The 16815-nt window shown below is 38.7% G+C and overlaps 1 protein-coding gene across 3 annotated transcripts in view; it reads right to left on the bottom strand.

Annotated features, from left to right (window-relative positions):
- The window catches only part of fars2 (phenylalanyl-tRNA synthetase 2, mitochondrial), a 303084-nt gene that overhangs the window by 232010 nt on the left and 54259 nt on the right, over positions 1–16815 (bottom strand). For all 3 annotated transcript variants that reach the window (XM_062977693.1, XM_003226858.4, XM_062977692.1), the window contains exons 2-3: positions 4658–4858; positions 3563–4195 (exon numbers count right to left, since the gene is read on the bottom strand). In XM_062977693.1, the coding sequence (XP_062833763.1) occupies positions 3563–4177 (615 nt within the window). In that variant the 5' untranslated portion in view covers positions 4178–4195; positions 4658–4858. The remainder of the gene's footprint in view (positions 1–3562; positions 4196–4657; positions 4859–16815) is intronic.

Raw genomic sequence — 16815 nt, forward strand, 5'->3', positions numbered from 1 at the left:
GAGAAGCTTCTTTTAAACAGAAACTCCTGGTCCTGTTTATTGATCCTTCCAAAAGAGAACAAAGAGGGTTGACAATCAGTTTGTCATTGCTATATCAAAAACCAATTTAAAAAATCTTCAATAAGTAAAAGAAAAAAATGGGCAAGTAAAAGTGAGCTCTTGAATGGCAATGTTCAGCAATGACTGCTTTCCAAAAACATCCATTAAAACAAGTATAGACAATTGTAGTATCCAACATGATAGGTAGAAAGGGATGGATAGATAGATAGATAAGCAGTCAAACATTAAAAGGCATGTGTTTGCTGTAAGAAACACCAGATTAATAAGAGGATTAAAAACATGTCACATTGAAGACAGGACAAGTTTGTTTTCTGTTACTCTACGGACCAGGACACAGAGCAATAGATTCAAACTGCAGGAAAGGAGATTCCACCTAGCATTAGAAAAAACTTTCTGACCATAAGAGCTGTTTGACAATTGAATATGCTGCTTTGGAGTGTGCTAGAGTCTGGATGGCCATCTATCCAGAGTCTTTGATTCATGGCAGGGGGTTGGACTTGATGGTCCTTGTGGTCTCTTCCAACACTATGATTCTATGAAAGCATTCAAGTCCTATCTGAAATGTTTACTCAAAGTTACCCTGCTGGTTTTGTGAAAACACCTTGAAACAGAAAATGCCCTGATGAGCAGAGGAGAAGGAAAAGAAAGAGATGAAAGAGAAGGAGACGCAAAAGGAGATGTAGAAGGGACAATGGTTAAATTAGTGTAATGAATCAACTAATCTATGATTTTAACATTTTATCTTGTATGTGGTTTTTATGACTTGTTTTTATTGTTTGATTATTGGTTTATTGGTTTTATTGTTTTGTTTTTATTGTTCTGTTCGGGCTTGGCCCCATGTAAGCCGGCCCGAGTCCCTTCGGGGAAATGGGGCAGGGTATAAGAATAAAATAATAATAATAATAATAATAATAATAATAATAATAATAATAATTATTATTATTATTATTAGTACTTCAGTGTTTGCTTGGACCCAACAAAAGCTTTTCCTGTTGCTCTCTAGTAGGCAAAATGGAGCATCCACCATAAACACATAATTCTGAATGTCATGAAAGGACAGCAAATGGTTTGTTGTCAAAATTATTATTATTATTATTATTATTATTATTATTATTATTATTGTTGTTGTTGTTGTTGTTGTATTCCTTATTCTGTAAAGAATGAGAGTAAGTGGTTGTAGGATTTTTAGTCTCAAGTGCTAAAGTAATCTGATTTGGATACAGTTCCATGACAGAAACAAGAGGCATCCATTTCATATGCCAGGCTGCAAAAAGTCTATGGCTAGCACTATCTGCACCTTTAATGGTTTACCTACATCACAGCAGTTACCTTATGAACGCTTTCATGGCAGTATCAGAATAGAAATATTGAATGGTAGATAGCATTACAGCTTCTAGAATACCATGACTGTGTCCACAGTGGCCAGAGAGTCTGAAAGCTGCAATTCATAAAAGTAATTTTTCCCAAGATTTTCTCACTTTGAATGACAGCTAACTAGTGTACTTGAAGTTGGTTCCTTAGGAAGCAGACCTAGAAGAGGGAAAATCGAAGAAGCAAAGTAGGCTGATTTATAAAAAAATGTATTTGTAAGTGCAGAGGAAATTCCACTTGAGAAGAAGATGCAATCAACAATAAATTTCCCATCTTGAATTCAAGGTGCTCGTGACCTCAAAAAATGGCCTAGGATGTTGATACTTGAAGGAACACTTCTCACAAGAACTGAGGGAAATTCTCAAGACTGAGGTCTGCTGCAGAATCTTTCCTGCATATCCCACCCATAAGAGCAATATAACATGGCCTTCTCTGCTGTGGCACCCTGATTGTGTGATGTTCTCCCCCCGAGAGTCAAACTGATAATGATGCATGTCGTCACCATGTTTAAATGTGACTTTTTAATCAGAGCCTAGTAATTTCATTCAGTCTGTCCTTTTTTTTAAGTGTTTCATTTCTCACATTGTTTGATAGCGGGGAACGGAATAGCTTCACCAGAGCCACTGTGGCACAGTGGGTTAAACCCTTGTGCAGGCTACACTGCTGACCTGAAGATCTGAAAGTCAACTGTTTGAATCCGCAAAACAGGGTGAGCTCCCATATGTCGGCTCAGCTTCCTATGTGGGGACATAGTTGCCAATGGGCAACGTCTCTGTAGACGGCCAGTTCTCTCACACCAGAAGCAACTTGCTCGCTTCTAACATGATTTTTTTAAAAAGCCAGAGGCAGAGCCATCGACGTCTTCTGTTGCAAGGTCTAAGTATGTCTTGTACTTCTGTGCTGTTTGGAAGGGGTTATTTCTTTCCTTCTTTAATTTTATTTAGGGTATTTATACTCTCTCCTTCAGCCAAAAAGACTGTTGGTTTGTAAACTGTTCATTTGTGAGTTCCTTACCCACAAGTTTACAATTTAATTAAAGAGCAACACACAAGGAAAAGGGAATGGCAGTGGAGAAAGGGATTACATCCAGCAGATACTGCCAGTTCTGCCCTTCTTCCACAGACAGGGCAATGGCCATTGGAATGGAAGAAGGGATCTTTTATCTGCTTCTTGGCCGAGCCATGACGGAGCTGTGCCTTCAAGATTAGCAAAGAAGCAACTGTACATGATGTCACTCTGGAAATATCCCTAATGTACCCGTAATACTCTTTTCCCATTCAGTGTCCTGCCACTATGTTGTAACAAGGACCTCTTCATCTCCTTTCTGTAAATCAAGAATATAGTACAGGGAAAGATTTGATGTCCGCCATACCCACTTAGCTATCTTTACACTTGTTGGGCAAGGCCTAGCTCTCACACCTTCACCCGCCTCCGTGCCTACCCCTTGGAGCTACAGGGAGCTGCTCCATGGGACAGGCACGCAGGTAGGGTTGGATTTATTATACAAAAAATACAAAAAGTCCAAAAACGGGACCCCAAAAAGGGGGTGTGGATATTATGACATGAAATATGATATCTATTCCATCAGCCTTGCTTAATCAATTTTAAACTGACATTTTATTGGTTTTAAGCATTTTAATTAGTATTATGTTTATGTGTATTAATCAATATGTTTTAAATGGTTTTATGTTTTTACCTATTGTATTGGGATGATGCAGGTAAGAAGTTTTTTCTATATGACATAATTTTTTCAGATTTCAACTCAATCAATAATTTTAGTATTGTGATAGTAACAAGTGGTCTTTTGGCATCTGAAAAACATTTTAACTAACCAGCTTTTCAGCCCTTCTTGGTAGATTTCAAAATAAATGAATGAAAAGAGATGCTGGCGTTCTGCATGAATAAAGCATTTGAAAGTAGAATGATTTCTGTTTTTGTTTAGAGCAGAAGTATATGCATTCATAAAACTGGTTTTACATTTTGAAATTCAGTTCCCAGCTTTGCCTAGTAGTTACTTGTTTGGCTTTACCAGTTTGCTTCTTTAAAACTGCTGTTTTGTGATTGACAAAGCCCACTATGATAGCATCTCTTGACTTCAAAATGTGCTCAAAAAGTTGAAAATTATTCTTACCTCATGGTCTGAGAAGAGCCGGACTCCTTCCAACTGGTGGAAGACTGGGTAGTGAGTTTTATCAATCTGATCACAACGGTAAACATCTCCTGCTACCAAAAAGGCATCAAGTCCGGAGTGTATCAAGTCCCACTGGTGAGCAGATGTGTGAGATCTTAGCATGTGAAAGCGATTTATGTAGTAGTTATCTCCTTTAAGCCGACTGGGGTGGTCTTTTGGAATGAGCAGGCTATCAAAGTTCTGCTCTACTGTGACCACTGGAGGAAAATCATCATATACTGAAAACAGAGGTGTTCCAAAACGTCCAATATATTGCTTGTAGAAATGATCTTTCACACGCTCTTTGATCAGCCACAAAGGGTGATGCCTTTGGTTGTGTAGGTTCTTCCCCACTTTGGAAATAATCTTCTTTGTCGTGTTGCTGAAGTCATCCAGAACATAGGATTTGCCAAGTACCTCCATTGTGTTTGGAGTAGAAATGCTGGCCGAAAAATCTGAAACTATACTTCGACACCACATATGGCTAAAACTGGAAGTTATTATTCCTTGAAGTCTCCATCGCGAAACCATTTTGCCGTAAGGCATCTTTTGAATTAAATTTCGGGATACAGCCATCACAGCGTGCTTTACAAGCTGAGGGGAAGGAATAAAATACAAATCATGATTACTGCTGTTTAAACATCATAGATACCCAGGTTCAAAATACATAATTTTTAGAACAAGTAACCACAAGAGGCTGCTTATGAAACTTTTCTGCTACATGGATGATGTCATCCAATTCCTCATGGAGGCTAAGACTAGAAGCGTTTTTGTAGATTTTTTTAATGGGTGGGGTTGGTTTGATTCTTTCAGTGCTTATGGAGAAAAAAACGCTACTGATCCAACAGGTTTACGCTTAGAATTAAAGTCAGCTGATATATAACAGTTGAAAGAACTCTTACATTTTTTATTTATAATTGGTGAACTGGGATACAGACCAAAGTTTGAGAGAATAGATGGTGCTTAACAGAAAAAACCAATGTTCTACTGCAGTGAAGGGCAGCTTTGTATATTTATTTCTCACTTCCCAATTAACCCAAACCAAAGGGCACTTACCTGAACAGGCAGTGGCAGCAGTGGCGCGTAAAGAACTTGCCTCTAAACAATGTTGACAAACAAGAGATGACAAATAGACATCTTTCAATACTATTTAACAGAAGGTCTTGAAAAATGCTGATAATGCTCCACGCTGGCAATAGTTCAAGGGGAATCTCTGTAGACTCTTCTATCTTTCAGCAAGAATTTGTTGGTTAATTACTGTGGAAAGACAGACAAATAAATAGAGTGAATGTTGATTAGCAATGACAAAGATCAAAAGACTGTATATTTCATCGAGAAATGACAAAACTGCTGACTAGGATGTGAGGCTCCAATGAACATGGGTTCTAACTCTGCTGCCAACTCAACCAAGTCATCAAGGATTCTGTAAGAGAAGATAGCGCATGAAACTGATGCCTTTGTACTGGAAAAAAAATCAGTTTGCATGCTTTCTTTTTAGACAACATCTAACTTAAAATGCAATTTAGTTTAGCCATATGCCCTCATCTGACGGTGGTCTTGTAGCTCTGTTAATATTTATTGGTTTTAAACTGGTTATGCCTTCATGGTGCAATAAGTTTTTAAAACCAGCAAAAAAAATTGTAAGTCTGTTTGTATTTATTATTGTGATATCATTTTTGTTTAATTTTGTTTATGATGTTTTATATTTGATGTATTGCCTTTTTTGATTTTATTTATTTATTTCCATCATTTCTATCCCACCCTTCTCACCCGAAGGGACTCAGGGCGGCTCACAATCCGGCAGAATTTGATGCCAATTTACAATACATAGGATTAAAATATGGGCAATTAAAACAGTTAAACAAATTAGCAATATACAATAAATAAATTTAAAACAATACAATGCAAATGACTTAAACCATTCATCCACAAAACCTTGTACTTGAACCTTAATCCAGACCGCGTTGAAGCCAACTCATTCATTAAACGCTTGCTCATAAAGCCAGGTCTTCACTTTTTTCCTAAAACTCAAAAGGGATAGAGCCGGCTGGATATCACTAGGGAGGGAATTCCACAGCCGAGGAGCCACCACTGAGAAGGCCCTGTCTCTCGTCCCCATCAGCCGCACTTGTGAAGCAGGTGGGACTGAGAGCAGAGCCTCCACAGATGATTTTTGTTGTATTATTTTGTTGATTTTGTTGTAAGCTGCCCTGAGTCCATGTGGAGAGGGGGACAGGATATAAAGAAATCCACCAAAAATTCAAAAGATGTTGCAAATTAAAATAAATCTGGACCCAAAATACTTTCTTTTAGGGATGCTTAACATTGAAAAAGAAAAAATAAATAAATTCTTTTTAACTATCTTACCATGGCAGCAAGAATGACATATGAATATGGGTAAGTTGACGTATTTATTAAAAAATAATCATGGCAAACCAAAAAAACAAACAAACTGGGATTTGATAAAAAAAAACTATTTGAAAGAAGAGCAAATGAAGGTGTTAATTTAAATGGACGATTGGTTAATATAGATTGTGTGTAAGAAGATACCGACACTAGAGAGAAAAGAAATAAGAAAAAGTAATCAAAAACTTTTTAAAGTAATTGTGTAAAAGATGGAAGTCAATGTATATACATTTTTTATTATTATTCCTAATTTTTTTAAAAAAATTGTTTGTTTTTGTCTTGTGTATTTATTTATTTAGGTTTTTTTGGTATTATTACTATTTGCTCCTTTTTTTATCTCTCTCCTTCTTTCGCCTATCTCTTTCACTCCTCTTTCCTATAAACCCATTTATTCTCACACTTTCACTGTATATATTATCCGAAACTTTAATAAAAATTTATTGCACAAGGATATAAAGATTATTATTAGTAATTCAAGCAATCATTTGCCCAAGTGAGAAGAGGCAAGTGCCAGAAACAATTTCAGATTGAAGCTGAAAATTTGAGATTTCCCAGGACCCGCAGACACTGAGGGAAGCCCGATGAGTTCCGCTAACTGCGAATGTCCCAGGACAGAAATCAGGCTCTCACCAGGGTGAAAGCAAATAACAGCTTTATTCAATCTGCAGAAGGCAACGAGTGCTCAAAGTGTAAAACACAAAGAAAAAACAGACTGAGTCTAGGATGTGGGGACAATGAGTGTTGGATCCCAGACATCTTCTCATGCTGGGAAGACAATAAAAAGGTCCAGAAAATGTCTACTGAATATGGGTGTCTTGTGAAAGTCTCTTTCTGGGTGGCTTGAACCCCCAAAGGGGACGTTTCAAGTGACCAATGGATATCCTCCCACTGTAGCATCATAGGAATTGTGTTTCATTTTTGTTATAATTGTATGTCCCTAGAGAGATCTCTACTGAAGCCAGGCTCCTTTGGACGATCACTGGTGCAGATGTATCAATAGCTGGGCTTCCTTTGGCCACTGCAGCATCAGGACCTGGGCGACCATCTGGGATACCTGGGGGTCACCTGTAGGGACCCTCGAGTGGGATCATCTCCATGAAACTCGCACTCGGCCCTGCCATATCCAGGGGAACAGTAATTCCCTCCACATATGAGCTGATCCGAACTGGCTTAGATAAAAGAGCTGAGCCAAAATGTGTATGTGGAAAGGGAAATGAACTTTGGGAAGCTTTGGGAGGCTGGTCCCGGGAGGATGGAGGGAGGCCTCATGTGAGGGGTGGAGGCTGTTGCAGTTCATCCCAACCCCACATCCCTAGAAAACTATAACTCTATTCTATGGTCGAACTATGTATGTCTTTTATTAGGGGTGGGGGTAGTCGTGTTTGATAATACTATTACCTTGTTGTGTTGGAAAAATGAAGATAAAGAACCTTTGGCTAATGAGGCTAATTCAGCCCAAATGGGCTTCCCATATGGCCCGCAAGCTCCTTTCACTGGCAACTCCAAGAAGAAAGATATAAGGGGCTATTTAAAGCTTGGGTAGTCACTGCATGGAACTGAGTCTAGATTGTTACTGAGAATGTATTGCAAAGAGCTCTGCAAAACATTGTTTCACTAGCACTTTTTTCTGAGATGCATAGAATTGAGTGGAAAAGTATATAAATTAGTAAGAATTATATTAATTACCTTCCTTACTATGCCCATATACAATGGCCACAACCCTTTTCGCTGCATGACTGCAATCCTCAAAACCCTTTCCAAACAGGAATTAATTTCCTTGAGTAAAAAGAATTCCTCATCCTTTTGCAAGAAAATTAGAAATGGCTGCAACAGATGATTATTCGTCTGTATATGTTCCATCATTAACAAAGCAATATGGCAAAAATGGCAAAAGAATCGGTGGTGGGAGAACCTCTGCTTCCTATGTCCTCTGATACTTGACGTGAGTATGCCTGCTGGTGGATTTTTTCATTTGCAGAAGTAAAGTCCACTGTACATCAATTAGAACATCTTTCTAGAGATCAAGGATTGCATATAAGTGGTAAGTATCTTTGGGCAGCTACTAAAGCTTATGCCTCAAAGGCACAGGTACTTCTACTTTTGGAGCTTCTTGGTCAACTTTCAAATCAGATGCATTTTGTGCAATTTGTACCTTCAAATCAGATTCATTATCTACAGCTTGGACTTTGGTAACTAAACCTAACTAAAAACAGGAATCTCTTCACAAATGCTTACAGTAGTACATATGCACCATACCAGGTCTTGGAAATTCTTGCTGACGGTGTCCAGATGGACTGTTAAAAATATACAACTTTCTAAACTGACAGTTTAAACCCAAAACATTTTAAGATGGTTGTTTCCTTCCTTCTGTCTAAAAATACTTTAATAGACAAATTCTAAAATGCTATGGAAACACATCAAGACAGGAGGGCTACCTTCTTTATATGCTCTGACAAAGTTCTTGCATGCAAATAGATAACTCTCCTCAGCACAGCATATGTTGAAAACAAAACAACAAACACATGCTAAAATTGCTAAAATTGGATATTTACCAAGCTGATTAAAAACTTAGCTACACTTTTTTTTAGCATGGACATAAGGCTTTGTGTGGGCATAAGCCTGTAAATACTCGAATCAATGGTAAACTTGACTATCTAAACGTTTTCTTGCTGAAATGGAATATACCTCAGGAATGGGCAGTTTGTAGCCTCCAAAGGCTGCTAGAATTCTGAAAAATTGCATAAATATTAAATATTGCCATGCATAAGGGGTGATTTTACATCAGCAGTTTATCACTGAATAATACCTAGATTCAAAGAGTTTTTTGTCACTTTGTTCTCTAACAAAGCTACCGCTTTGTTAGTGGTCCTCTACCACTTTGCTTGGATTTTGGTTATTTTAGAAAATCCCCCATGGCCAAGATTAAATTTCAAATCCAATCCAAAACAGACTAAAGCAATAGGTTCATGTACTGTAAGTGTTGACTTATCATTCAACCACTGACTGTCTATTTGGATGGGATTACCGTAGTAGTCAGATTTAGGCTCATGAATTGTTGATTTCTCTCATTTGGGGATTCTGGATCTAAGAGATCACAATAAAGATGCATAACTTTATATGTAATTCTAAGAAGCAGATCAGAAAATATTTTTCTTATTCTTTCATAATACCATGATGCAAGGTTGCCCAATTAAGCCAGCAAATATGTTGAGGAATCTCAGTAACAAGAGATTCAAGAAAAATATATAAAGGTGAGCTAAGGTTTAAAAGAGACATACAAAAGAAATGGAAAAGGGATGGAAATCACCAACGAGGAATTCAAACAAATAACCAACATATGTGGGTATAGAAAAAGTTCATAAGACTAAGGCACAAAATGAACTCAGGCTTGCCTGAGAGATTAAAACCAATAAAAATGGGTTCTTTGGTTATGTGAGTAGAAAAAGGAAGAAAAAGGAAATAGTAGGGCATGGAGAAGGTGGTGAAATGCTAACAGGGTATAGGGAAAAGGCAGAGCTCCTCAACACCTTCTCGCCGCAGTCTTCTTCCAAAAGGAGACTGGGGTTCAACCTGAGCAATATGGAGTGGATGTGGTAATAGGGAAAATGAAACCCAAAATAGGTAAAAAAAAAAGTAGTCAGGAATACCTGGCTACTCTAAATGAATTAAATTTCCAGGGCGAGATGAACTATATCCAAAAGTATTGAAGGAACTTGTAGAAGTCGTTTCAGAAACACTGGCAATAATTTGGAATACTGTGTCCAGTTCTGGGCACCACAGTTCAAAAAAGATATTGACAAGCTGGAAGGTGTACAGAGGAGAGCGACTAAAATAATCAAAGGTCTGGAGCATCTTAAAGAACTGGGTATGTTTAGCCTGCAGAAGAGAAGGTGGAGAGGAGACATGATAGCCATGTATAAATATGTGAAAGGATGTCATAAGGAAGAGGGAGCAGGCTTGTTTTCTGCTGTCCTTGAAACTAGGACTCAGAACAATGGGCTCAAATGATAGGAAAGGAGATTCCATCTGAACACTAGGAAGAACTTCCTGACCGTACAAGCTGTTCAACAGTGGAACTCTCTGCCTGGAGTGTGGTGGAAGCTCCTTCCTTGGAAGCTTTTAAATAGGGTTGGATGGTTATCTGTCAGAGATACTTTGATTGTGCTTTTCCTGCATGGCAGAAAGTTGGACTATGCGGTTTCTTCCAACTCTATGATTCTATGATTCGAAGTGCATTGGACGTAAAGCATAAACAGCAGAGTTCCCTGCCACAAGATGTAGGCATAGTGATGGCTACCTACATGGATATGTTTTATAGTAAATCAAGTAAACTATAGTGGATAGAAAGATCAATAGTCTTCAGTCATGATAGCTATATATTACTAATAATAGATAGCATGTCTTCCACTACCAGTGGCTGAAAAGGTACTGAGAAGAAAGGTACAAGTACTCTCACATCCTGTTTGTGGACTTCTTAGAAGTACCCAAACTAGTCGACTAACACAGGCATTTAGTTGGATCTAGCAGGTCTCTTCTCAGGATCGAAGGTATGGTTCTCTCTATATGTACCAATAAACATACTATGGAAAGCAGTATGGGGGTTCTCCCATCTCCCACTACCATGACATCACAAAAAAGCAAGGTCAGCATGCCAAAAGCCCATAGAGAACAGACAAGATGCAAACTTGTAGAATTACTAAAACTTGTGTGCAGTTCACAACAAGTGTGCAGTTTGAGTTGTGCTAGAAGGGGAAAAAAAAAGTTCCCGGAATTTGTGTAAATTTTTGATGTGGCTAGTTGTCTTCCTAGCTAAGTTTCTTTAACTAGAAAGATTTGGGAATTCCAAATCTGATCCCAGTTGTTGAATTTCTGTTCAGTCCCTAGCCTGAAATGCTGAAAATTTCAGATTCCATGTTTCAACTTAAAATTGGGCTCTGTGTCACAAGGGTACGTAGCAATTATTCCATTACATTTAAATGCCATTTCAGCTGTAGTCAGTCTCTCACAAAAATGCAAGCTCTATACAACTTACATTTCTGATTTATTAATCTATGGAAAGCAGTGATTACTCCTATAGTTCATTAAAACAGAATGTCTGTAGAAAAGGAAAAGATATACATTAGGATATAAACTACATTTGTGAAATGTGGTTATTTTATAACCACCAATTTTCTCTGTGCGTGTTGGAAAGCCCAAAACATGTTTTAATCGAAGAAGTCATCAGTATTACATTTACATTTCAGCTGCAGTTCCACTGAGTCTCTTTCATTTTGTTTGGGGAAAATCTGCAATTCTCTGAATATATGCCAGAATGATGTATTTACTTAATATCCCTAGGCAGAAAGAAAGATAATGTGGCTGTGAAGAATTTTCTAGGGGGGAAGGGATTTCTACGGATTCAGTACTCATAGCCCTGTAAGAATTTATGCGTTCACACACTGGCAAAGAATACATATCTTGCCGTACCTTGGGAAGTCAGAATTGGCCATGGTGGTCCATGCTCTGGTTATATCCCGTATAGATTAAAGCAATGCGCTCTACGTGGGGTTGCCTTTGAAAACTGTTCAGAAGCTCCAGTTGGTCCAATGGGCAGCAGCCAGGTTGTTCACTGGAGCGTCATACAGGGAGCATACCACCCCCGTTACGTCACCTCCACTGGCCGCCAGTCTGCTACTGAGCACAATTCAGTGCTGGCTTTAGCCTACAAAGCCCTAAACAGTTCCGGCACAGCCTACCTGTTTGAACATATCTCCCTCTATGAACCACCTCGGAGATTAAGATCTAGGGAGGCCCTGCTCTCAATCCCACCTTCTTTGCAAACATGAGAGACAGGGCCTTAATGGTGGCCCCTCGGCTGTAGAACTCCCTCTCCAGTGATATCAGATCAGCCCCCTCCCTCCTAGCCTTTAGAGAGTAAAAACCTGGATTTGGGAAGCAGGCCTTTGAAAAATAGCATAGTGCAACAATCTTAATGGGAAATTATGCAATTTGATTACAGAAGGGCCTTGGACTTTGTTTTTGGATGACATGTTTTAACACTGAAATGTATTTAATTATGCTATGATGCTAATTTTAATTATATTAATTTTAATCCAGTTTTATCTCATGCTCATGTTTTATGCCTAAAGCACTGTATAAGTGTCGTTGTAAGCCTCCTTGAGTCCCCCTTGGGATAGAGAAAGGCGAGGTATAAATAAGGTAAATGGGAGCCTCTGGTGGCCTAGGGGATAAAAGCCTTGTGACTTGAAGGTTGGGTTGCTGACCTGAAGGCTGCCAGGTTCGAATCCCACCCGGGGAGAGCGCGGATGAGCTCCCTCTATCAGCTCCAGCTCCATGCGGGGACATGAGAGAAGCCTCCCACAAGGATGGTAAAAACATCAAAAAAACATCCGGGCGTCTCCTGGGCAACGTCCTTGCAGACAGCCAATTCTCTCACTCCAGAAGCAACTCTGGTTGCTCCTGACACGGAAAAAATATATATAAGGTAAATAAATAAATAAATGATTTTTTTTTGCTATTTCTTAAATCTTCTCAAATTGACCATGTTTTCCACTTAGAACAACTTAACCATGACAATCCCTCACTCAGCAACACTGAACAAGAATCTAGAACAAGGAGCCTACAATCCCTTTTTCCTTTCCATCTTAACAATGGGCTTTAAATTGATACTAGTTTCAAGCAGCAACAATACTAAAATTTTATTCATGACTACAGTATAAATTTTATTCATGACAACAACCCCGGTGGCGAAGTGTGTTAAAGAGCTGAGCTGCTGAACTTGCGGACTGAAACGTCCCAGGTTCAAATCCCAGGAGCAGCAAGAGTGCCCGCTGTTAGCCCGCTGTCAATTTTTGTGGAAATGTCACAAGTGCTGTGATGTAAGGCAGTGCTCTTTGTTGTGGTCATTCCTGGGCCACTGTTGATACCTGAACATAGTGCATAGAGAGGTCCAAAATTGTGGTTGTTGGGCCCAAATATGGTACTGGGTTAAATACCCTAAAGGCACCAGATCCTGTCTGATCTTGGAATCAAGGGAGGGTCAGCTCTGGTTACCGTTTAGATGGGCGATTGCCAACAAATACCAGGTGCTATAGGGTATATTTCAGAGGAATGAATGGGTAAAACCACACTGGAGTATTCCTTGAAAAAGAAAACCCTACTAAATTAATGGGGTCACTCTAACTCCACAATCAACTTGAAGACGTGCACATACATATATCCTGACACACTGGAAAACAGTATTATTATTATTATTATTATTATTAATAATAATAATAATAATAATAATCTTTATTTATATCCTGCCCTATCTCCCCAAGGTGGTTTAGAACAGGCAGCAGCAAGCATTCAATGCCGTAAGGTGCTAATAAAACCAAAACAACCAAAACCATCCAAATAAAAAAAAAACATATCCAACATCCACAATAAAGAACAGATCAGTTTGCCTTTTAATAAAGATTCTGTCCTTCGCTTTGCCCTGAAGCAACAGCAATATTGAGGAGTTCCTCATATCAAATAATCTGACAATCACTGGTGTAAAGTAAGCTTCCAAACTATACAAAACACCTTTTCCTCGTGGGTGTCTTCTATAATTTAAGAGCAGGGCACTGCTCCATGCTGAACATCATTGTCCACATATCTCATAGCCAAGGCGATCCAGAAGCTATAGTGCCTATGATATATAAAATTTGGGGCTGCAATCGTTTGTCTTTACTTCTGAGATTAAGTTCCAGTGAATTCAAGGGGACCTGCACTGGGTTGTGCTCATAACTTTATTTCTTAAATCAAACACAGTCTAAATGCATGTCCTCAGACAAGTTACAGTTCTCAGGCTCACATCATCTGAAATGGGAACAATTTCCCTCACTGGGCTCAAAGACATAGCTGTGTTATTCTGGAATATCAGTATGCAAAGGGATCTTCTAGAATCTTAGAGGCTAAACAAAATTGATAGCATAAGCGTTCATAGACTAAGCCATATCACCTTTTCATTTGTATTTGTATCAGCAAAGTTGGCTTTCTGAAAGACTGCTTCTCACATTTATTTGTTTGTCTGTTTTTTTAAAAAATATAGTCACAATATAAAACCATGGCTCAAATACTCAAATAATTTTGTTCTACATGAAATGGTTGAATGTGTAAAAATAATTGTCATTTTAATTTGTGCATTCTTATGCATCTATTTTAAAATCGCATTCAGTTCACTGGGGCTTATTTTCTACCAAATCTGTGTAATATTGTCTCTCAATTGAAAATGTTTCTTCATCTTCTTATGGGGTATATATTTCAAGAATAATGACAAAGGGAATGGAGAGGCAGAGGGATGAGAAACCTGGCAGACAGGAAAAGTGAAATGCATAGGCTCTATTTTCTATACAAAATCATTGTAGAGGGACATGAACCTTGAAGAAGTTTTGCAAATCTTGTTTCCATACAGCAAAGAATTCTGACACCATTCAGTAATCAGCCAAGAGACAAGGAAGAGAAGAAATTCAAACATTGTGCTAGGCAGCAATGACCTACTTCCTGGCTCCAGGTTACAAGATGTAGTTTGAGAATGTCAAACCAGGAATGAATGAAATACAGACAAGACACACTAAATAGACACTCAGAATGAGCAAAGATCTTCTTTTCACAAGCTTGCCCAATCTTACGGGTTCCCATTACAAATGTATTGATAACAGAAACTTTATTTATTCTTATGGGGCTGAGAACTCATTCATTTATGGTGGTATTTTAGGGTTTCTAACTACAGTAGAGTCTCACTTATCCAACATTCGCTTATCCAACGTTCTGGATTATCCAACACATTTTTGTAGTCAATGTTTTCAATGTATCATGATATTTTGGTGCTAAATTCGTAAATACAGTAATTACTACATAGCATTACTGCATATTGAACTACTTTTTCTGTCAAATTTGTTGTATAACATGATGTTTTGGTGCTTAATTTGTAAAATCATGATCTAATTTGATGTTTAATAGGCTTCTTCTTAATCTCTGCTTATTATCCAACATACGCACTTATCCAACATTCTGCCGGCCCGTTTATGTTGGATAAGTGAGACTCTACTGTACTTAGGATTCCTTTTCTAAAAAACTTTTTTTTTAAATCAGCGTTAACTTGAGGTCTATGAAGAACTGTTGCTACCTCTCACATTTGTTTGGCTATTTCTTAAAATATCTCTATACCTCCACAGAGAAACCAGGATGTCCACATCAGGCATTTGGGGGGCAATGATGGGCAGACCCAGAAATTCCTAGAGAAGTGTTTTCTCAAGTAAAAAAAGCAATTTCTTTATTTGTAATTGTTCACTTTCAAGGAGGTCCTGTGCCCATAACCCCCATCCCTATCTGAAGGATGACTATATTTAACAAATTAAAACACATTTTTAAAAAAACCTATATGCTATAACTTGGTACGAAATGAAATCAGTCACTACTAATTGGAAGAACAGGCATTTTACAATCATGATGCCACAACAGAGAAGGGCCTCCTCACTATACTGTCTTCACTGGTTGGTCACAAAGGAGAGTCCCTCCAAGAGACTTCAATCCTTAGCCCAGTTTTCATTAGGAGAGCATTCACTTCAAACATTCTTGTGTATAAACTGTACTGTTTTGCCATGGAGCAAACATGCTCTTCTGAACTTGTGAAAGGAATTTATTCTTATTAATCATTCACTATACCTTATTAAGGGGGCCCCTGATGGCACAGTGTGTTAAAGAGCTGAGCTGCTGAACTTGTGGACCAAAAGGTCCCAGGTTCAAATCCCAGGAGTGGAATGAGCACCTGCTGTTAGCCCCAGCTCCTGCCAACCTAGCAGTTCGAAAAAAATGCAAATGTGAGTAGATCAATAGGCGGGAAGGTAACGGCGCTCCATGCAGTCATGCCGGCCATATGACCTTGGAGGTGTCTATGGACAACGCTGGCTCTTCGGCTTAGAAATGGAAATGAGCACCAACCCCCAGAGTCGGTCACGACTGGACTTAACGTCAGGGGAAACCTTTAACTTTACCTTATTAATCGTTCACTATAATGGTGGCACAGTGGGTTAAACCACTGAGCTGCTGAACTTGAGGAACCAAAAGGTCAGCAGTTCAAATCCAGGGAGCTGGGTGAGTTCCTACTGTTAACCCCAGCTTCTGCCAACCTAGCAGTTCAAAAAAATGCAAATGTGAGTAGATCCATAGGTACTGCTCCAGACGTAAGGTATCGACCCACCATGCAGTCATGCCAGCCACATGACCCTAGAGGTGTCTACGGGCAACGCCGGCTCTTCAGCTTAGAAATAGAGATGAGCACCAACCCCAGAGTCGGACATGACTAGACTTAATATCAGGGGAAAACCTTTACCTATACCTTTGACATCCAGACACTAGTAGCAACCAACAGCTATCATACTCTGCTTGGGAACATTAAGAAATTGTCTTTGTGTGTGGATCCAGCAGAGTAATTCTTGTGCTTTCATAGTACACCCAGTACAGAATCATGTTTCTTGGAGGGAGTACAAACTACAATGAGCAGACACTATGTAAATTTGGAAAAAAACAAGCTATAAAAGGAACAGGAAACAAGTTCTTTCATACAGTGTACTTCACAATTCAGGTTATAGCTTTCAGGTCAGGGTGCTCCAAAAAGCACTGATGTTGATTTTTATTTTACCTTTTGTTACATTATACCTCCAGGCTACACTCAGTAAATGTACATACAGTTGTATTTCTTTTTTTAAAAAAAATAGTTATCCTGAGTTTGAATTGTACCAGCTCCTATTTGTCTGTCATTGGTTTAACACAGTATTTTAGAA

This window comes from Anolis carolinensis, chromosome 4 (assembly GCF_035594765.1).
Source record: "Anolis carolinensis isolate JA03-04 chromosome 4, rAnoCar3.1.pri, whole genome shotgun sequence".
Classification (NCBI taxonomy): Eukaryota; Metazoa; Chordata; class Lepidosauria; order Squamata; family Dactyloidae; genus Anolis; species Anolis carolinensis.